This window comes from Falco cherrug, chromosome 3 (genome assembly GCF_023634085.1).
Source record: "Falco cherrug isolate bFalChe1 chromosome 3, bFalChe1.pri, whole genome shotgun sequence".
NCBI lineage: Eukaryota > Metazoa > Chordata > Aves > Falconiformes > Falconidae > Falco > Falco cherrug.
Genome location: NC_073699.1, coordinates 53,098,648 through 53,122,390, shown reverse-complemented (window position 1 = coordinate 53,122,390; position 23,743 = coordinate 53,098,648). Strand labels below are relative to the sequence as shown.

The window sequence follows — 23,743 nt, the reverse complement described above, 5'->3', positions numbered from 1 at the left end:
TGCCATAGCACGGGTCCTGGATTTCCTCATTAGCTCTCAGTGACAGTAATTTGCCATCACCTTTAAAACAGCACTCCCCACTTAACACCTGCTCTTCCCCTACACATGGTCAGCAGGTATAAATTCTCCTGTAGTCTCAGCTTTATGACACACACAGAGTTAGACCACGGAAGCTGGATATTCCCTAAACATATCTGCCAAGTATTACTTAAGGCTATTCATGGACGATGCAGATCACTATACACAGGCTGCTAGAATTGTTCTTTATTGTCAAGCTTGTAGCAAAAAAATCAGATGGGTGATACCAGAAAAATTATGCAAAATGTATTATGCATTTTAGTATTCCACATTACAACAGCACTCTGAGAATGCAGACCCTAAAATATTTTTATTTTTAATTCAAAATATACAATTACTATTGTAACACCTAAAACATTTAAAGTACATTTTAACCTTTGAAATAAAAACCAATATTCTAAACAAATCAGCTAGGAGTAACTTAATATATTTCTGCTCATATATTAAAAAAAAAAAAACCCAACACCAAACACCCCAGAACTCCACAGGTGTTCTTCTGGAGCAACTCTTAATAGAATTTTTGGATTTCAGGAGCTTTTTACCACTTTCAGTGTAACAGGTCACAGTTGCATACTAAGATACTGAGGAGAACCCAAATAAAGTACCAGTGATACCTTTTCTCCTTTCTGTTTTGGAACTGCACGTTCTGACTCCTTGTCACACTTGTTGCCCAACAGTATTACGTCCACTTCATCACCTGCTTTCTAAAAGAGAAGAGCATTAATAAGTAACAACAAAAGCCCTTCACCTTCTGCTCACACCAGCCTTCAACACTTTATTTCCTTGACAGTAAAGGCTAAATTCTGCCCCAACCTTTTCATATGTGGAAGTATTTTCCATCAGTTACTGGGATCTGGAGGAAAACAGCAAGATTGCAAAGAGCAGAAAAAAGCCACTTGCAAGTACCAGGGATAATTTCTAACCCTTTTCATAAGGCATAAAGTATATGGTGCATGGGCACCATCTTGTGATGAATGCTCCATCTTGAAGCTTTAAAGTGACTGGAAATGCCCTGAATTCACAGACGCTGCCCTCCCTAAAGTAATGGGTTCATGGATTAGCATGAGTCAGGACTATATCCAGCACTCACAAGTAAAAAGGAAGGATTTTGCTGTACCTGAAAGAGCACTTCTCTGTGCTTCACTTTTGCACACAGACAGTAAAATTACATTCAAAGTTTCAAACTCAACATAAAAGTTTGATTACTCCAAGACACTTGGAAGAAGGCGATAGATTTTTAATGAAGTAAAATTTTAAACCCTCATTGATTTGAAAAGGAAGAAAAACCTAGCTTTTTGACCTTGTCTCCATCCTTCATTCCACTAATACAGCTACATACATGATGACTGTGAAATGCACTGGGTGCTTTACATCAGTGTTATTTTAAGATAAGCCATCGTAACTATACATGACTGGAATAATGAAAAGGAAAGGGAACAGTTCTACAACAGCATGTGGAATTTGAAAACTGACATTTGTTGTGAAAATCGTAATATTTAAAACCACTTTTGGTGCTTCCATGGAGGAAGCTGAGAGTCTCAACCTAGAAACAATTAAAGCTAACATAGTTTGATCCCATAGGTTATATTTTGAAAGTACATGTTCACACAGCTTCTCTGATGATTCAAAAAGCCTGAAGATCTTCCTGCAAGGGTGCTATCTACAAGGGCGCTCTCTACAAGGACTCTGATCTCTGTCGAAGTCTTAATTTTTATAACATTGCCATAAAACAAAATTAGGCACAATCCGCTTCCCCAGCACTCATACACATGGACATGTCCCTCCCTTCAGAGAAATGCAAAGAAAAACCTCTCTTCATTAAAGGATAAGAGAATCATTATTTTCAGTCTATTTGCACTTCTACAGCTAAGTTGCCTCATCTCAAGAGTACAGCAGTAGGCACAATTTATTATTACGGAACACTATTTCATCTTTTTTAATCTACTCTCATTTTTGAGTCAGCTAATCTTATTTCATACCCACAGCTGATGTTCAGGATAATGCAGTATTAAAATGAAGTAAGCTTAACACAAGAGTACAAAGTACAGGCCTAAAATAATGAATCAATCTAACCTGGATTAATAGACCAAAATGTTGGCTGTTTCAGAATGCCCTGGAGCTTTACTCACTAAGGTCAATGGCCCTCCTACATAAAAACACATACATCAGTCCCTAAAATAGGGTAAACAGACAATTCAATCTCACCACATAATCAGCTTTTTATTTGTAAGAAGACTGTTATGTAGCTGAACGTTTTACAAGTGACATTTGACTTCACTCTGAAGTAAAAAGTCAAAGGGAAATACTCACATACCGTATGTACAAAACCATCACATTCATTCTGTAACTTTATTTCTGTACAAACAGTACACATTTTTGCAGTAGAAATGTTCTTTCTAAACAGTTTTAAATAAGAACAAAATTTAAAGGAGGTTAGGAGTACCAGGCCTTTCAATAAGTATTTATCTGTATCACCAATCACTTAAGTATTTATTTCAGCAACATCAATATAATGCAGTAATGTATCTTCACTTTGACTGGATCCTCCACCAAAGCACTGGAAGTACTCCTTTTTTAAAGATGGTATCTTGCAGTTTCTTGCTTTTAGAAAACTAAAGACTGTACACCAAAATGACATCCATTTTAAAATTCTGAAAACTGATTATGTAGATGAAGTCTTAAAAAATTAAGTCAATATGACTAGGCAGAAGTTTGACTCAGTGCTCAGTTGGCATAAACCCTGCAGAGGTACATTGATTTGAATTGGCCAAAAATATGGCTCTCTAGTGCTTCCAAAAGCTCACTGTGTATTTTCATCCCATTTATAGCTCAGGAATAAGCTTTCCAAATGCAAAATGTATAGCTAAAGAGGATGGTTATTTCACAGTTGTTAAGATGCTATTACGCAAGTCAGCATTGACTAAGCTAATACAGTCAGGAAAACTTTTTTTCCGTGTCATGGAAAAATACTATTAAAGTTTCATCAATTTCATCAAGGCAAAAAGGTTTTATTTCCGGAAATTAAAAACCAAAAAAAAAAACCAAAAAAGAAAAAAAAAAGGGCGCTTTCTCTTGGTATCTCAAAAATACATCCAGATCTTTGCTTCACTTTCTCCAGTTTTTCTTCTGGTTTTAAATTTCAAGTGTCACATCTTACTGAAACTTAAAATAATCTCAATTTGTAGAAAACCTAGCCTATATTTTTTACAATGCCCCAAAAGCAAGTATCAGCACTGTATTTCTCTCAGAAAATTGGAGCAGAGAGATTTTTTGAGACTGACCAAGTTTTTCGAAGCATCCGACAGAGCTTGGACTCACCAGGTTTTGGCAAAGGGATTTCCCAGCAGCTGCATCTGGGAGCCGTGGGAGCCAGGCTGCCATGCCTGGTGGCCACACGACTGAGCAGGGCCAGAGCCTCAAATGCAGCAGTGCCATGGACCGGACAGGTAACACTGGACTCGTGCACCACAGTACCATGGTGCGCTTCAGCAGCCTACTCTGATAGGCGCCATCCATTCATGTTCTTCACTAATCACCGTACTGCTCAACCTTCACCGAGCCTGTGCAGCCAACCAGGTAAATAACCAACTTACTGCTTCACTATGTGGCTATTAACAGAAATCAAAAATGCAAAAGGGAAAATATCTCGCTCATCCCTTTTGTATGTAATTTGGATTTTTTTCAATTTTTAGGTCTTTTTTTCTGCAGTTGTTCTCATTTTGCAGGGAAACTATTTCAAAAAGGTGCTGTGAATTCATGTGAGTATCAAAAGTAGCACAGACACCTTTGCTGGAAGAGAACTACATCACATTTGTACTTACCTGTAATTGGAAGAAACTATCCCTTCACTTTTTAAAGGGTGAGCACAGACCCTACCATGAACGGCTGGCCTCAGCCTCCCCTGCAGCAAACTGACTGTAATTACCAGCTCATCCACACTCCTTGTTGTATGAAGCTGTCTGTCCAGTGATGGATCCTACAGAATCACCACCCTGTCCCTCCACCACATTTCGAGGGCACAGCTATGCAGGGCTGCATGATTTGGGTACTCATTGATTACAGCTTGAAAAGGGAACAGAAGTTTCTTTGTAGGTCCAAACAGTGAAATTGAAAATCCATACCTGATTAAATACACCACAGTATTTGTATTTGAGAAAGACATGTATCATTAATGTAATTTTTCAAATCTGAAGAGGATACACACAGTCGCACAGCAAGATGAAGGCAGAGCTGGGGAAGGCCATAAAGCTGGAGTGTTTCTTCTTCCTACTCGCTAGACAATGACCCTAGAAACTTATCTTTTGTATTAATGAAGAGTAATTTGTTAGGTATACGTTGTCCTCACAGTCTCTCTGACAGCACCACATGGCAATGTTCCTATTATGATTCCCATACATAATCTCTTTCCATGTATTTTTCTAAGTGCCACCTTATGGCCTCAGTAATAAATGCCTAGTTTCCAGGATTTCAGTGGAAGTAAACAAATGATGAAATTTGTTTGTCTATTAGCAAACTTAGATGCAACTAGATATAAACCAATTTGTCCTGCAACCAATCTGGAATTAGAGATAAATCAATTTAGTAAAGCAACAAGAACAAGGATTTTCAGTTCTAATCAGAGCTACAACAACAAACCCATCTATGAATTGGAACAATCTGAGCCTTTTGACAAGCTTTCCCATCTGACGAAGTAAAACTCAGAAAAGTTTGAAGTTAAACTTTACTAATTTGAACTAACTGCAAAGCAGATTGCTGTGCTGTTTTTATTTAAGTATGATACAGAAACACTAAAAGACAGTCCAGTATCCCAACTCTCATATGCATCAAATGAACAGAACCGAAAAAAGGCACTATGCAAAAATGGCAGTAACCCAACATACCCATACATTTCATATCCTTGGTTGAAGGGTCGCTTCTTCAGGTAGCACAAATAGAAAGCTAATGCATTCCAAGAACACTAAATTATGTCACCAAGCCTTGCTACTGCATGAGAAAATGAATTTATCTTCTCCTTGCAGAAACTTGTGTGCTGGAAATTCCCTGCTAGCACACAGGTAATTGCTAGAAACTGATAATGCCACCTTCACAGCCACACCAGGAGACTGGCACAATGAAAATGAGTCCAATGTGTTTAAAAGGCAACTAGGACCTACCATCTACATCAAAAGCTTTTGGAGACTCCGATGCTATATGTGAGTCATGAAGTCATTTAGATTGGCAAGGACTTCTGGAAGTCATTGGTCTAACCCCCTGCTTCAAGATGGGCCAACTTCAAAATCAAGTCAGATTGCTCAAGGCCTAGTTGAACCGAGTTTCAAGTATCTCCAGATCCTCTCTGGGCATCTGTTTGAGCATTTGACCACTACTGTAAGGAACTTTTTGCCAATATGTTAGCTGGAACCTTGTTCAAAACATCCTGAAATAAATGTTTTCTGCAAATGGATTTGATACATGGTTACTTGTATTTAATTTTTAAAGGCCAAACAGAATCAGCTTTTTAAAACAGCTGCATACAGTAGCAAGAAACTATGTCAGCGGACAAGAGGAACACCTTAATAAATTGGACATGACCCGCGATCCTACAAATAAAGAATCGTTCCAGATTCTAAAGTAATTTCCCTGCAATTATTATGCTCCTAATGAGTACATTACAAATCCAATATACCTGTATTGGATTTGCCAATAATGTCCTAAGATATTAATCTGTGAGTATATTTTTCTAGTTAGCTTTTTAAGTACAGTCATGTTACTTAGTTTCCTCTAGTTGTGGATACAAATTTTACAACAGTACAGATATGGCAGCATATTCGTGTCTTGAACTCCCTTGAACAGTAATTCATTTTTAACAGGAAAGTTGCTGTATTCCACGCTTAAAATAATTGAAATACAATAAGAACATTACTGGTAATCCGATTGAAATAGCACTGACTGGCCAGTTTTCATAAAATCAATGGAGTTTTTAGGAATGCAAAATTGCTTAGATTGTTATTTTCAACTGTTGCAAAAATGGCTTAGCACACTGAACAGATTTTTTAGAAAACTTTCTCTTTAAAGTCTCTATGTACAAAGAATTAAGAAATGTGGTAACTGAATTTTCTCAAAAAATCCTGTTTGAATGGTTCAGGTGCAAGCTTCACATTACCTGTTAGTCTGGTGCTTACTGAAACCTGAATCTGTTTCCCTTTTAAAATTTTATTTAATTTTTCTACCCTTGCGCATCTTAAAGGGTGCTGTAACAACAGCCACTTTGACACTGGGCATTTATTTGCGGGAAATTAAATACTAGTTTGCATTCACAGACCAAAGCAAATGTAGGGAATGTCACCAACCTCCAGTAATTAATTTTCATGAAATGCCCTGTGTTTTAACAGTTATTGCTTAAAAACACTTATTTTGCAGTGAATGGCCCCATATATTTTCACCAAGACACTTCAGAAATTGATATCCCACTAGGACTGAATTAAATTTTTTATTATTATCTAGCTCTATTACAACACTCACTAATTGCTACGTTCAGATTGGTACAATCAATCATGCAATTTACATTCCCAGAAATTGTTTTAAATTGAGTATTTTTCCATTCTTTAAAATTTTAAACTAACAAAGTACCTTCAGGATTTAAGATTAAACAGTCTAAATATTAATAGCTTGAGCTTGTTTACACAAAAGCTTTTATGTGTCACGAACAGAAAGCAGGTTTGTGCAGGTGTGATTTCCTGATTGACTTAAGCAGATCTAAGCCTGTATGGCGGCTACTAGAGCTTGTCCCATCCTTGCCTTCATCCTAGCCATACAGTCCTGATACTTTCTTTGTGGTTATGGTTGTGCTTTTTAGCCCACTGAATCAACCATCCTGTTTATCTAGTTAAAGATGACAGGAAAAAATAACCCCTTTGGAGGCAGTGTGAAGACAGATCTGTATTTTATATATAAATTTATGCATATGGATAGATAAATAATGCATATATAGATATATATAAAAATGGATATATATGGATTATCTGCATTTTCAGCTTCAGGGAACGGTAAACCTACTATCATACCATGTGCTGAGTTAAATCTTACCTAATTGTGAAATTTTACCACCACTGGCATGTCTGGCTAGGACTTTTGTTGGTTTGCCTAACAGTAGAAGGGCGCATGCTTTTATTAATGAAGTAATAAAACACGGGTGTTAGTTTGAAGCGCGTGCAGACAAGCCAGGAAGTCAAATCTCCTTTGTCACACATTACTGAAGTTTGGCTCTGTTGCTACTAAGACTTTTAAGATGACTCTAAGGCCAAGGATAATGACATACTAGGTCACCATAGTAACGTTCTTAATACTGAGGTAATGTTTTACCAAGAGTGTAAGATAGCCTATGTATATATTATTGGATATACGACCACGTGTAGTTCATTATTCATCCATATACTGAAGCTGTGAAGAGTGAAAAGGATGTGTTGGATGGTTTTATTTTGAGCCTGCTTTCTCAAGACGAACTCTCCCATCCATCATACCACATTCCTACCAGTTCACAGAGTATTACAAAAACTGCCTGAATGGTTACTTGATTTTAATTAACAAAAACCACCACTTCACTTTGACTCGTACACAAGCACACTAACTTACACAAGTATGCTAACTACAAACATCCATGCTACTGCTTAGGGGAATCTCATTGCTCTCTATAACTTCATGAAAAGGGGAAGTGGAGTGGGTGGTGCTTATCTCTTCTTCCTGGTACCCAGCAATAGGACATACAGGAATGGCTCAAAGCTGCACCAGCGGATGTTTAGACTGGACATTAGGGAGCATTTCTTTACCAAGAGCATGGTCAAACACTGGAACAGGCTCCCTAGAGAGGTGGTCAATGCCCTGTCAGTGTTTAAGAGGCATTCGGACCTTAATAACGACCTTTAACTTTTGGTCAGGCGCCTAGACGATTGTTATAGGTCCCTTCCAGCTGAACTACCTATTCTAAAACTGACCTGCCTCTACCTAACAGCAAACACACCAAGAGAGACCCAGCAATAAAGACTCAGGGAACAAGGTTACAGGCAGCTGAATGATCTGCTATCTAAGGGCTTTGTCCACTCCTCCCTCTCTGGTTCCTCCCTCACACTGTTTCCACACGTTCTTCTCCTGACATTCCTACTCCTACCTGCTTACTTGCACCAATTCCAGTAACTGTCAGACCTTTCTATGAACCTCTGAAACTCAGTGATGGAGCAGAAAACCATCCAAATGGTTTTGCTGTATTAGTTTGCTACCACATTAGAAAGTCAGAGTGAACCTCTGAGAGCTCCAACAAGCACCTCCAGCAGCAGCACAGTGGGAGCCAGCATTCAGGAGCAGGAAGGGAGGTGGGAACACGCTCTCCGTCTGGCAGCCACGTGCTGCTGAATCACTTCCCATGTCACATGAAGACACGTGTTTCTAGCTGCAGTACCACAAGCAGCTGAGCTAACCCAACAGCTCGCTGCCACCAAAAAGGGATTCTCCTTTTCCTCCTCCAGTTCCCCTGTCTTGAAATCATCCTCTCAAATATCCACCGAGGACAAAGGATGTTTCATTTTATTTGTTCCTTTTGATTCCTGGGATGAGGTAACTACACTGAAGTAATGAAATTAGGAAAGTGAAATCACTGGCTATGATATGGAATTTTGACATGGAAGCTAATTAAAATCCTGGGATGAGCTCACAGAGACTGGCTTGTGCATAGCCACATCAGTGACAAAAGCACCATAACCCATCATGTACAAAACCAGATTGGAAGCTATGTTTTAAAAGTACTTCAGAAAACACTTCTGCATCACCATAGGCTTGTCCTGGATAACCTACACTGTACTCCAGTTTCACATAACAATAATCCTACTATCATACTGTGTGCTGAGTTCAATGTAAGAAATTCTGGTTAGAAACATACAGCCCAAGTAACAACAATATCTCTCACGCAGTCATTTAAACCATTTAACTGCAGTAACTTGTTAACTACCTTCATTAAAGAGATCAACCACTGTTAGATATATTTACCTCATGGATGTCTTTCATCCAGCTTGTTATACTTTGAAAACTGTCCAGATTTGTGATGTCATATACAAGAACAAAGCCTTGAGCACCACGAAAATAGCTAGTACTAAGTGTATGGAATCGTTCCTGGCCAGCAGTATCCCTGAAAGAAATTGTAAGAAATCACACACACAAACAAAAGATGATCAGACTGCAGAATCCCCAACAAAACCCACTTGTTTTAAGGAGTATTGTTCAAATTCTGAATGGTGTATCCTAATGAAAGGAACAAGAAAATATAAGGATGAGAGAAAATCTGGGTGCCAGATACAGCAGTGAAAGAAATACACTGGAAATTTATTCTGAATAATACAGCCCCACTAGGGAAGCTAAACCAGTGGTTGAAGTCTGAGTGTAACTTCAAGCCCACCACATGCCCACTATAATCATTAAGACAAATATAACTCAGGTGATAAAAAAATAAATCTGGAGTACAAGCACTGCAGGAGTCAGATGACACTCCATATTCTGACAAGTCCTTTGTAAACTGTGACACAGACAGTAAGATGGTTTTGGGAAAAAGCTATAAAACAACGGGATGCAGAAATTCCTACACATAATTATGCCTTAAAGAAGCTGTAAACAAGCCTCCAAGACTTTTGTATGAAGCAGGTCTAATACTAGTCAGATAATTCCTGTACAGAGTTACTCCTTGAGGTTAAATACTGGTAAATATAGACAACCTCCAGTACTGGATGCCTGGAGAGATGGCTGTCAGTAGCCTATACAGCCTTTAGAAGTAACTTCAAAATCAAAAACCAGAGTGTAAGCTCCCAAAGATTCATCTTACTAGCTGTCCCTCAGTGACCTTTTTGAATGTGCATTTGATGGGTAATGAAATGTAGAATTTTCTTGTTTTGTAACTTCTATTTAGATTGTATATAGATTGTAACTCTATGCAATTAAATATACTTAATATGGATCGTAGATCTGCACTGTTTGTACGCTGCAAGCGTTATTGTTAAAGCAACTTAACAACAACTCTTTTTTTAACTTCCATTAGTTGCTACAAAAAATATGCTCCCCTAGGCCAAATTCAAATTTTAAAATGACCTAGTAGGAACAATTGAACTTTAGGAAGACACGCAATTAACAGCAGATGAGATTTTTCATGCTGTAATGTAATTTAGCTGGTTCTCATTTGTGATATAAATTAAAACTTACCATATTTGAAGTTTCACTCTCGTATCATTAAATGTTACTGGCTTTACTTTAAAATCAATGCCTAGAAGAAAGAAGAAAATCTGTAACATTTCTCATAATAACATAAGATTCCCTTTGAAGACTGTTTCTTAGCTCTCATGCAATTTTGAACAGAAAATGAAAAGGAACTATATCAAACAAAGAATACAGATTCAAAACTGGAGTTGTAAAAGGAAATTATTCAATGATGAAAAGAACTATGTGCCAATACATTACACAAATACAATACAAAGCAATGCCAATACAAAGCAATGGAGGGGCAAGTCAAAGTGAAGGTGCAGATACTCTGAAATTACATGTAGGTATCTCCATGAATAGGCAAGTGACATGACAGCAGTTTCATGGCCTATGCACAAGAATACTTGGCAAATATATTGGTGATTTCAGTTGTTTCCAGTTTCATCACAACAGTGTGACAATGAATGGGGAGATAGAGATGTCACAAAACTGTTTACAGGCACACCACCATTTTCCTGTCCTTACTTCCAAATCCCTAAAAGTTAAAAAAAAAAAAAAAAAAAAAGAGATATCTAGATATCTAGGTTATATGAACAGGAATAGGAATTAGCTGTACTAGAACATACACCGGATTTCATTCAAAATGAAGAGGATTGTCTACAGCCTTAATCATTGTGTATCCCAGATCCAGAGTACTAATGATGAAATCAAGCATTAGCACTTAAAATCAGTGCAGAATGTTGTCTCTACATACACTACAGATCTTTCCTCAAATATACTTTTCCCTACAATTTATAGTGTTTTCCTTTATTATATTATCAAATCAGTACTCCAAATGTGGTATACGATACCTGGATTTATGGGTTGTTGAAGCCTCAATCTTAATAATAGTACCTGCCAGCTATCAGCTGCTGGTTTAGAGTGATGCATTTCCTCACAGTTAGCCATTTTTTTCCCCAATTACGTTATTGCTGAAATCCAAAATACTGTTTAGTCATTTCTCTGCTCCTTTTTTTTCCCCCACTGAAAAACAATAAGGCTATTTTGGTCAATTATATGAAGTGAAGTTAAGGTGACACTGCAATAGCTGGCCATACTGCATGGTCAAAATTCCGTAAGGTCAAAATATGGCTACTTAACATGACTTCAGAGTGACTTTTCACTAGTAGTAATGTCATCTGAAAGAACTAAACAGATTGAAAAAGCACAAAAATTTTAAGTTAATACCACTGCACTGATTTTTGCAAGAACCTGTCTGCTAAAGGAAAGCATCCATGGCAGTAAACCAAAAATGCAGTAGAGGAGATGCTCCCTTCCCTTTTACCGATGGATGTATGGTGCACAGAACTTTGACAAGTACACTCTCACACACGTGATTCCAATGCTATTAACATTTTTGTGTGTATGTGGTAAAAAAGTTTAAGTAGATTTTTAAAATTATTATGATAATCATGTCCTTCACTTGATTAATTTTTATTGAAACTCCAACGGAAAGGAAAGATGAAATAATATAATTGGTATCTGTAGTTAGTAATACACAAAAGCTTCTTTGATGGAATTAATAATGTCAGATGGAAATGTAATTTAAGTTAAATTTGCTCATGTAAGTTGAAATTCCAATGTGATGGAAAACATTTGCTCCTGAAATTCACTTGGTTTTGTTTAATTATCTGTATCACATTCTACAATTGATGTTAGAGTAGTTGAGAGGGACACAGTACACACTGGGAGGCTGGAAAGTCACTTTCAAATTGTGTGTTGGGAATACAGCAAAAAATTATAATCCAGCCAGGGATTCCCAGACCTATAGGAAACAGTTCTTAGTTGACACACATTTTAATAATAAATTGCTATAAGCATTTTTTTATTTATAAAAAGGGAAGCAGAGTGCTGAATCAGACTAAAACTTAATCTAAATTAAAATAAGGCTTATTGACTTCTTAAGTCAACTTCAAAATTTATTGACATAGAAGGTCAATGAATGTTAGTGAAAAACAGAAGTCAATATGTTCTGCATGCATGAATTGCTCATGTCTTTATATGAAATTTCCAGCAAACTTAGCAAATTGGAAAGACAGAAAAGAAAAATGAGAAATACAATGCCAAAGACAGCTCACAGATTTCAGATGCTTTTAGGCCCATGTATTATACAACATGATCAACAAAACAAAGCGAGCATTGATTACTGCTCTTGAGATAAATGTTATTTGAATGCTACAGCTTGTACTTGCTTCTTTTAAGCTGTCAAATAAAACCAAGAAGGGGTATGCTGGGTACAAGTTCAAACTCTAGTTGTTATTTCCAAGTTTTATAGCCATGAGAATAATTTATTTTCTTTATATTCCATTTAATAAATATGTCCATATTAGGACTGAGGCACCTTAAAGGCAATTAGGTCTAAACAGCATCAAAATAGTCAGCCACAGGGGAATTCAGCTGTGAATTGCCCCACTCTTCCCTCAGTATCTATAAATAGCCTTTGGCCATCTGCAAAAGTCCTCTTCAAAGAGGTCTTCTGCAGCGGCCTAAGCAAATTACAACACACTTTTCACCTCAATACAGCTAGCAAGTTCCTGATATAAAAGGCTTAACAAAATATGTTCATCCAGGGAAAATGCAAGTTTGTGTAGCTTAGCAGCATGCAACAGTGACAGCATGGACAGAGGGTGGTACATGTCTAGGTGCAGGTTCTACCTAGCCCACTTACCGTCACACAGCAAGTGCTCTGGGAACAGGGCAGCAGCTGGTATCAATTCCCATCCCCAGGCTGGGCAAGCACCCAGTCAGATGCTGCAGGTTGAGTTTACACCCTCTTACTCCTACACATACTTAACCCTTACTAGCTGTTGGTGCATTACTTGAATCAGACTTTTCCTGTACATGTCAAGGAATATCTGGAGTGGTATCTGGGCAGTCACAAGCACTGATAATTACTGGTTTGGTAAGAAAAGCAACTCATGGGATAAGATGGTTAGGAAAAGAAAAGTGACAAAAAATCTAGCCTTGTAAAAAAGAAAACAAGGAACATTAAGATGAGGATTAATACAAGTGTTGTAACACAGGACATGTTTACCTTCAATATGGTTCATTTCTGTTCATTACTTTCCTTCTGAAGCGAGTATCAAGGAATCTACACAGACTTCAGAGCTGGTTCTCTTATTCATTGTGCATTAGAAACAGATGTGTAAATGACCTGAATTTGCAACTTCATTCTTAATTTTTTTTTCTTTTTGTAAATGTAGGCATTAAAAAGCGGAAGTTTCCTTTTGAGGAAAATGTCAAAATAAAGTTAACTTTTTTTTAAAAAAAGTCCTACAACGGGAGTTACACGACTTTCAACTATGACAGACTTGGGAGGATTCACACCTCTACAGAAATGTTTCTCACAGAAAACATGCATGCTGCCAGACCAGAGCCACTGTAATACAGCAAAGTAAGAACCTCACATCCTGTGAGATCACAATCCTGTTCACTCGTATACAAGGGGTTTTTTTGTTCATAAACCTTCTCTATAGCTTTATATGCAATGCCATTGTTTAAACAAAAATTTCTTCTTTATAGTCTATTCATAATACAATGCATCTACCTTACGATGCATAGAAGTTTAATTAGAAAACTATAACTGGGTATAGTTTACCTAAACTGTGTAACTGATAAGGAGGAAGGGCACCCAGCCTTGAGTATTTAAGTGCTGCATAAAAAGCTTTAAATGAAAATGTACTGTGGATGCATTTTTTTTTCTTGCCCTCCCCCCCCCCAATACATCATTTTAGAGAAGTTTACCACTACTGAAGCCTACTATAAAATCTTTGGGGTTATTTTCCCCCTGCAGTAACGCTAGGATTTTCCCTAGTAACGCAAACCTGTGATTCATGATGACGCAGAAACAAGACTTTCAACAACCTTTTAACTTCTGTGCCTACAACCTTTTGACGTTGAGGAAGATGCTGGTGCATGATTTTGTCAGGGAACTTGGATGGCGAGACTGCACAGCCTGGATAGTCTTCCATCTACTCGAATAACTGTTACAGCTGAACAGGTAGGGTGAAAAATCAATTAACATCAGGTAAGCATTCAATAGGCTGCATGACAGATAAGGATCATTTGACTGAGCCTGCATGAAACAGGCATTCGGATGAAAACAGCTGTTTATTTTTTTATGGTGTCAACAAAGAAGAAGAAGACATTATGAGCAGAAAAACCATTACATTGTGTCTTCTTCATTTACACCATTATGAGCTACGACCTACAGGCCATTTTCTTGGTTGTAGCTGTTTCATGAAAAAGAAACTTCCACTTGCAACATTACTCTTTGGGAAGCCATCACTCACAACGCCATTCATTTTAAAAGTCTAAGCTCTAACGTACCTCCTAAAATAGAATTAAATGGAACACAGCATTTCAGAAGTAACTTTAAAATCACATTCAGATAACAATAAATACCACACTTGGATGATTCATTTACATTTCAGATAAATATCTGTTTTAAGTTTTTAAATCTCTCAAGAATAGGTTTCAGGAACAGTAATAAAACTAGTAAGGTTAATCTCAGTCTGTAACTGTAACAAAACTGTTGTCTTAACTATTCCTTGAACTATTTCAACTCACAACTTGGAATATATATTATTATATATATATATTAGCATCGTCACCATACACGAGTTTTTGACTCTGTCGTGGACTGAATTAAGAGCAAAAGAAATTGCACCTCAAAATAATAACCTCAGGGTCAGGAATCTGTGTTCCAATATAAAACACATAAACAAAACCAATGTTTATTTTCACCACCATTCTTTGGGACTCCTTGCCAAACTGGCAACAAGTTGCCTGTTACAAGGATCAATTTCACAACTTCACTGCCGGTTGCCTTTTTGCTCCTGTCAGATTCAGAAGCTGCTTTGCAAGAATGGGCAAGAAAATAAAAAGCAGTTCAAGTTCAGCCATTGTCATGTGGGCAGGTCAAGTCATCTCGTGAACGTCAAGTATTCTCTGGACCAGCTGCAGCCACAGCTACTGTTACTTATTCAGTTAAGCCAACTCCTCCCACACCGAAAAACGTGTAAGAGCCATGTATATTCCAAATGCAGGGACACAGAGTTTCTCGTGCATACTTCAACACTCTCTTCAACAGCACAAAAATTGAAAAAAAAGTTCTTACACACGCGCAAACTTTGAAAAATCTGAATTTCCCAATCAGAAATTGGCAAAACCTCCGCAGCAAACCAAACCACAGCACACGTGTTCAGACAGCGCGCCGTGGGGCTGGCACAGCGCGGCGGGAGCGCCCTGCGGCCCCGGGGCAGGCAGCGCCGTGGTGCGGCACAGGGGCCGCCCCGATGGGGCACGGCTCATCGCTTCCATCGCGGCAGCGGCTCTCCTCTACTCATCAGCACGTGGCCACCTACAGTAGACGATACCTTGACTTTACACAGTTAAAGTTATTAGCACGAAGTTAAATCCCTTTCTAGCATGAAAGATGAACTGGGCGTTCTGCTGCTGTCTGACAGCTCCCTGAGGCAGACACCGTTTTCTCTGCACCCACGGCAGCGTACAGCAACGGGGCCTCCCTCTGGAGACTTGGGCAACCAGAAACAGTTCGGAACAAGTTGTCTTCCCAAGTTTAACATCGTTCTGAACGTCCCAGACAAACAGCAAGGGCAGCGCAGCCGCCGGCACGCAGCGGCTCCGGAGCCCGGGTGACGCGTTTCCCGACACCCCGTCAAACCTCCGCACAGGCTGAAGTTGCCGGTCGCGGCGGGACCCACGCAGCAGTAACCGAGGGCGCTGAGCCTGCTCCGAGACCGGCAGCGCCGAGCTGCCGCCGCCGGGAAGGCTGCGCTGGAAACGCGCGCCCGCGGCCTGCGGGCAGGAGGCGCAGCCGGGAGCGGGCGGCGAGGCGCGGGCGCGCAGCGGGCGGCCAGGCGACCGCCGGCCCCGCGGGGCACACGCCAGTCCCTCAGCGCGGCCGTGCCCACGCAGCCGCCGGGAGACGGGCCCCGCGTGGCGGCGGGCGTGCGGAGGCCGTGCGGCGGGCTGGCGGGCACCGCGGGTGCGGGCGGCGGCGCTGAGGGGCGGCGGGCCGGCGGGGGCGCCGGGGGGGCGCGGGCAGGTGCCAGCCAGGGGCAGCGGGACAGCGACGGCGGGGGCGGCTGCCCGCGGGCCGGCCCGCGGTCACTCACCGATCGTGGCCAAGTAGGAGGAGGTGGAATCCCCGGCGGGCGGCGAGCCGGGCTCCGTGTACCTCCGCACGATGGAAGTCTTCCCCACGCAGGACTCCCCGGCCATCACGATTTTCACCAGCAGCGCCGGCCTTCCCGCACCGCCCTGCCCGTGCCCCGCCATGGCGGGCGCCGAGCACCGGCCGGCCCGGGCCGGGCTCGGCCGGGGTGGAGCGGGGCGGGGGCGGCAGCGCCACGGGCCGCCCAGCTGCGAGGGAGCGGGCACCGCCCCCGCCCACGGTGCGGGGGGGCCGGGCCCGGCCGGGCGCCATCTCCGGCGGGGCCGCCGCCCCCCGCCCCGCACAGGTGGGGCGGGCCGCACGGAGCCCCGGATGCTGTCGCGGCGTGCTGGGCTGCGGGGACGCGGGGTGAGGGGGGCGCGGGGTGAGGGGCGGTGCTCTAAACCGGTTTTGAAGAATAATTAGGAGAATAATGCCTTTTTTTTTTTTTTTTTCCCCAGTGTGGCTGAATGTCGCCGTCGTTACGCCAACCAAAAATCTGCGCACGTGCTATACAAAATACGAAACCGGCCAAGCTCTGAATTATTTGATCCCCGTGTTTGCTAAAAAGTTAAAAACTGTGGCCGAAATGGTTGACGCGGGGTGCTGTAAGCCGATGCTGTGGCCGGCAGCAAGCCCAGAGCAGTCACCGTGGCCGGGTCCCCGGGGCTACTGCAGCCGGGCTGTGCTCGCCCACCCTCCCTTGGCGGCCACCAGCTGCATTCAGATGACAGCCACTTCAGATGACAGCCACTTCAGGTGACCACCGCTGGCACGCAGCATCCACCCCACTGCGTGGCGGGGCCACATCAGACCCCTTACAGATCCTGCGCAGGCTTCCACATGCCGCACTTCAGCCACTGCCCTGAATCAGGGTTATGAAATTATGCAAAAATGCGGGGGTTTTTATGACGTTTCATCTCCAGGGAGGAAAGAGGGAACTTTCACAACCCCCGTAACGCTTCCCCTGTGAAGTACAGGAATAAAAGTCTGGTTTCTCATTGCTTCCTAGCATTACAGACAGAGGAAGTAAGTTTTAAGAGCTTCCTCTTTTTCACTTTTGATTCGTTCTCATCTGACAGTCAAAGTGACCTGTAATGTACAAAAAGAAAAAATAAAAAAAGATAATAAAATATCTTCAGTGCAGACTTGCAGAGTGTATGTCGGAATGTTTTTACCAGTATCCCACATCATCCAAATTGTAAGGCACTTGGCCATTTGCTGATGTGCACATTGAACTCGTCCGGTGTTGTAAATTTAGGAATGGGATGTATTTGAATTAAAAGTGCTAACAGACATTTACAAATATTTGTGTCTGTCTAGGCCTGCAATGACTCCTGACAGATTCTGAGACCTTCATTTTTGAAACTTCAAGCAACTACTCAATCAATTCATGTATCACAGAGCAGTAGATGTAACATACTCACATTTTGTGGAGGACAACTTATGACTTGGTGAGCTCCACCTGGCACGATTCAGGATGTCCTCTTATCAAAGGCTAAGGATTATTGCAGGCTTATTTCCCCATTACCCTGCTCTGAACCACACACCAACCTGCACCTCAACTTGCCTGCGTCGGACTGGTTAGCCACAAACCTTTAGGACTTTGTGGTAGGAAATCTTCAAAGGATGGCAGCAACTTGTTTCTTGATTCTTGTTTCTGGAAGAATGAGAATTTCTGCTACAAGCTGGGAAATAATCAGTAGGAAATGACTGGTAAAATCAGCTACTGAGTTAGCTGCTCTTTTTAGGAGTGACCTCTAAGATGTGACTGTAAAAACCCCAATACTACCAAAGAAGACATCAAAGTGTTTCTATTAGGGACAGAGAAGAGGTGTGTATTGATGAGACTGAATACATTCTTGAGTGACTGTTGGTGGAAGAAGTTTACCCTACAGGACACTTTCAGCTGACATATCACATTATGAAAGAGTTTGGGGAGCCTGTCCTCTACAAGCTGCAGGTGTGTGGCTTACTTAGTTTAACAAAACAAGGCTAGGAGGGAATATGTCTCTGTCAGGGCTGAAACAATAAGGAGGTAAAAAAGTCGCTTAAAAGGATGGTAGAGTGAATAGATACACACTGAGCATGAATATGGCTGAGCTGAAAATTGTGAGGTTTCTAATGGTATTTCAGAAAATTCTTGCAACTGAGGTGTCTGGAGAAAATTCTTAATAAAGGCAGAACAAGATGAATTTGTTAGGGAAGCTATAACCATCTGTAACAGGGAAGGACTGGACTTCATAAACCAGAACACTTCCTATGCTGCTAGCATCCCCTTCTATCTCAGCAGCCCTGTGAAGTTCTGCTTCCCCATGCAGAAATTTGAAGCTACTCTTGATTACCCGAGATCTGAGTGATGACAGGGTGCTAGCATCTTCTTGTAGTTCTCATGGATCAGAGGTGATGATGTATACGGGCAATCTGTAACTCTTACAGATAATCTAACATCTGCAACAACAGGCAGATGTCTCCAGCCAGCTGTGCATCAATCCTTCTCCAGTCCCTCTGTCAGTGCAGCTGCAGGAGCGAGGACAAGGCTGGTGCTTTGTCCTGTAGATGGATGCTCTGGCATGGGTTTGGAAGATGTATGCATGTGGGCAGCATGTTGGTTTATAGATATACCACAAGACTTTGTCTTTATTGTGGCACCTTCTCCCATTCTCTGCTCAGAAGCTGTTCTTCACAAAACAGCTTTCTTCAAATGAGGGCAACACTGCAGCTGCCTGCAGCAGGTAGATTTAGGTGGTAGCCTGGACTGATGGTCTTAGCAATGATGCTACGTTAGCTCAGCCTTTACCCTCTGTTGTCTGTCAGGCCAACCAATTTAAATTAAAAGGCTCTTCATAGTATTTTGTACATTTGAGTGTTGATTTATGAGCAATGTGCAAGGCAGGATTCTAGCTGATTTCTTATTGAAATTCCAAATGCCCAGGGTTACCGCTGCTATCCATGAGTTACAGTATCACTTTCCTCATATCCTATCCACAAGGGGACAGTCTTTCCATCTCTTACCACCGTCAAACCATTTAAAAGTTAGCTCTTGAAAAGCTACCAATGAATGAATGAAATTTAATTTTTCTTTAAAATAGACATTTCATGTATTATTAAAAAGTTCCAGATCTTTGTAAACTGTATGATGATGCTGTATTTATAGAGTTAATGACAAATAAAGTTAGTTTAATGAAGCTAATGACCTGAAAATAATGACTGTGCAGCTACAAGTCAATTGATGCAAAGAAGAAACAAGGTTTCCATGATGTTCATTGAGATATCCTTGTAAAAGGTTGTCTTTGCCTCTCATTCGGATTTTTTGATCGCTCACTTCCATCTCCTTGACTGTCTTTCTAATAATGTGATAAATAGTAACAATAATAATAATAATGACACAGTTTATTGGGATGTAATTTTTTTAAAATGTTGGGTTATTAGAGCATCACATTAATTTTCATTGAATACTTGTAAATAGGGTTGTTTTCATAGATATGTTACATTTTTGCTTTTTATCTGAAATGTTCAGTTTAAGAATAACTTCTCAGTTTACTGTTGGAGTACTGGAGGACTCTGGACAAAGATGGTAATGCCATATTTTTTAATTCTCAAAATGCTCACACAGGTTTTGGAGTTCACCTCCTGGTTTGCTTTAGTGTGGCGTATTACCCCAGTCTCTCCTGAAGAGTCAATGAACTGTTACAGCGGCTGAATTTTCATATAATCAAACCCCTTCAAAAGGTGGGATAACTCTTCATAGCAGTTACAGAAAGTACTGTAAATTGCTCTGAGTGCACGAAGAAACCAAAGAGATTCTTCAGCAGCATATTTCATGCAAAACATCCAGTATAATCCTATCATTAAGAATGTGCTTTGCACATTCTTGCAAGCAACCATTATAAAAAAATATAGTTAAGGAGGCGAACGTAACTATATAGACTAAGGATGAAGAAATAGCATCCTTCAAGTACAGCCCTGTTTCTGATGGTACCATTATAGATGCCACAGCCTATTTTAATGAAATAAAGCTTACAAAATTTTGCAAGGGCATTCAATGTATTTCCATTTGAAATTATTTTGATAGAATATTAGAATAATAATGCAATTACAAATATTGGCAGCGTATTTGTGCAAGTTTTCCTGAGCTGAAGGTATAAACTAAAAATGGTAGTGAGAAGAAAGAGCAAGGTTTAATTTGGATTTAAAATCTGCAGTACTAAGTCACTGCTCATGTCAAGATTACTCACTGCATAGGTTCTGTTAAGTGACCAAAGTTAAAGTCTTTGCTTTCATTAGTGTTAAGATAAAACCACTTCTGAGTGGACAAAAGTGAGGTAAATTACTCATGATAGGCAAAACAGGGTTCACTAATCCTTAAATGAAATTTCTAGGCCAACTGTAAAGTATTTTAGTTATTTAAAAGACAGGATTAACTGTTAAACTGGAATATAATTTTTAAGATTTCATCAGAGAACAGAACACCTCTCCAAGTCAGAATGACTCAAATGTGGGGTTACTGATGAAAATTCTTTTGAAAAGTGATTGCGATGAGGTATGCATTGTTTATACCTGCGCATGACCTGATTCCGCGTTGTAGGGGCTTTTAATTTGGCTTTCCTTAATAACAGAAGTCATCATTACTGGGTTAGCTTATTATTTCTAGTTAGGGCATCTATCGATACCTCTGGATTCAAAGTCACATTTCTGACCTACTGATAACGAAGGCAAATATTAACAGAACAAACTGAAATAATCCAAGCCTTACAAGGGGGTCCTGATCCCTCTGAAACCTTAGAATTGAGACCAACAAGGAGACCAAGCAAGTGTTGCCCTCATTCCTGTCTCAACATTGTTGCTCTTGGACCCAAAGTTGTTAGTAATGAATATTTACAAAATTGCTAGTAAATTTGTCACGCAGCAACTTTAAGAACACTTTTAAAAAATCAAGGTACACTTTCTTCTGTAGCGCCTTTTGCAACATATGATTTTTTTCTGAATCTAGAGCAGCAGAAGGAATAGTTGTTTTAAGAGACCATACTGACTGCCATCTGTATAGTTAATAAAATCCTGATTATACCTGAAGTTCACTCAAAAATTCACAGCATTTTTGGCAGAGTCACAAATGTTATTTTTCCCCTTAGATTGAGCCTGCCTCATCTCTGTTACTGAAATACCAGTACACTGTAAGTGAAAACTGAAATTTCTGGAAAAACAAACTTTTGACCAGTTCTAGTATGAGTGATTTACTGCTGTCAGTCAGTCACTGTCAGCCTTGCTCACTGAACAGCCTGAGAAGTACAAGCTTTAAATACATGCAGTCCTCCCAGAGTTGCTTTGTCTTCCCCGTTACTCAAAACTGCTTTCTTTGGGTTGCTGCTTAATTATCTGGTCAAGATTTTCAAAACCATTATTCAGTGTTACATTTCTAAATTAATACACAGGAACTTAAAAAGTTATCTAGCTGCAGGAATGCTAAATGGAAACTGCTGGACCCTCAGAAATTTAGTAATTAATATTGTTGCCTACGTACAGCTTTAGAAAATAAGATATTAGAGGGCAATTCTTTAAAAGATGCATTTACCCTCCAGATATTCCATAAAGATTACTCTAATATGTTTTTATCAGATAGAAATGTTTGAAATATTCTATGCACTCGGTTGCCAGTAGCTATGTGTGCAGGTGAGCAATGAGGTGATGTCTTTGGACAGGCAGTTACTGACCACGGGGAGTAAAGTACAGCAGCAGACGCTGTGCAGCCCTGGTGAACACCTCCAGCTGCATGCTTGGGAGTTTTCGCACTGCTCAGAAGTGTTTCATGTGTCTCAAGCACTACCTGTACTCTTATTTGTAATATATTTGCATTTTTTGCCATTCAAAAGCCATCAAAATGCACATAAAACCAGACAAAAAAGAAGAGAACTTAGTCTAAGGTGCCTCTCGTCTAAGCAGCCAGTTACTCTGGGAGAAAAGGAAATCAGGTTTGATATGACTTGTCTTCTCCAAGACTAGGTTGTCAACTCTGTGAGTTGACTAGAAAAATATTAACCCTAGTCTTTTTGGGTGTTTACATCGGGCCACTTTTCTGTAATTTTGCAATTTCACTCTTAGTCTTTTTTTAGGTAGATGTTTTGCCTGTCTGCGGGACCCAAGTTAGCAGCTTCTGGTTTTTTGAGGCTTCCAGGAAATTTGTCACATTATCCTTCCTATGGCCTGCAATCTCTTCTCTAAATCTAATAAAAATTAAGTGTTTTGTTATGAATTACCAAATAAGCATTTTGTGACTCTGCAACAAAACTTGAAAATTTTGCAGTAAGAGTAGCATTCATTTGGAAAAATCAGACCTTAAAAGTTACATGTGTGTTAGTTTGGTGGGAGAAAAAATCTTTTCAGAGGAAAATGCTAAAATGATTTTTTTGATGCAGGGATGTTTTGTGTATTTCCAGGATTATATTAATCTTGAAAATTATTATTCAAATAGGGAAACTAGTGTAAGAGAAAACTGAAAGACAATTGCTTAACTATTACTAATGAAGCTGTGTGTTACCATGTTAAATTAAGAAAAAAGGACTTAAGATTTTAACAGAAAATGTTTGGGAGTATCATAGTCCTGATTCTTTATTATACTGATTTTATGAGATGGTTAAATAAATTATATTTGCTCAAGACTAGGGTAGGGTTAGGCACTATATTCCTAGCAGAAACATTGCTGCAATACTTTAGAAAATACTATTTATTTTGAAGGCAAATGAATCCAAGTAGATAAAACAGTTCAATGCAAGGAATTCAGGCGAGCTCTGGAAAAAGGGAGGCAGTGCACATTGATATTAATTCCTTCGTGTTAAGAATGTGCTCAGCTTGATGAGAAAATACAAACACTTCTCAGGATTTATATAGTTGATGGGCTGAGAGCCAGAGACAAGGGGCCATGGTATACAGGAGGCACAACCCCACTGTGTGTACTTACACTGGACATGCGGAAGAGCGTCAGCACCAAGCAAAGCACAGGGGCCGCATCCCAGCATGCAGCAGCAGGAGGGATGCTGGGGCCAGGAGAGCTCAGGGAAGCAGGAGGCAGTAAGGGCTGTTTGCCCTGGGTTTGTTCAGAGAGACCGGCAAGTGTTATTAAAAAAACCCTATGTGCTATCAACTTGCCTCTTTGGCCATAGTGAAAGCAGTGATTATTTTAGGAGAGATTTGGTAGGTCAGTGGCTTAATGAACTGGAGAAAGGAGAATATTTTATGCGA

General features: G+C 40.2%; 1 protein-coding gene across 2 annotated transcripts in view; it reads right to left on the bottom strand.

The window, feature by feature from the left end:
- The window catches only part of LOC106631204 (ras-related protein Rab-10-like), a 31,224-nt gene extending 14,472 nt beyond the window's left edge, over positions 1-16,752 (bottom strand). The window contains exons 1-4 of one of the 2 annotated variants that reach the window (XM_055705308.1): positions 16,470-16,752; positions 10,294-10,354; positions 9,094-9,232; positions 693-782 (exon numbers count right to left, since the gene is read on the bottom strand). In XM_055705308.1, the coding sequence (XP_055561283.1) occupies positions 693-782; positions 9,094-9,232; positions 10,294-10,354; positions 16,470-16,632 (453 nt within the window). In that variant the 5' untranslated portion in view covers positions 16,633-16,752. The remainder of the gene's footprint in view (positions 1-692; positions 783-9,093; positions 9,233-10,293; positions 10,355-16,469) is intronic. The other variant, XM_055705307.1, reaches the window with a different exon arrangement.
- Between the last annotated feature and the right edge of the window lie 6,991 nt (positions 16,753-23,743).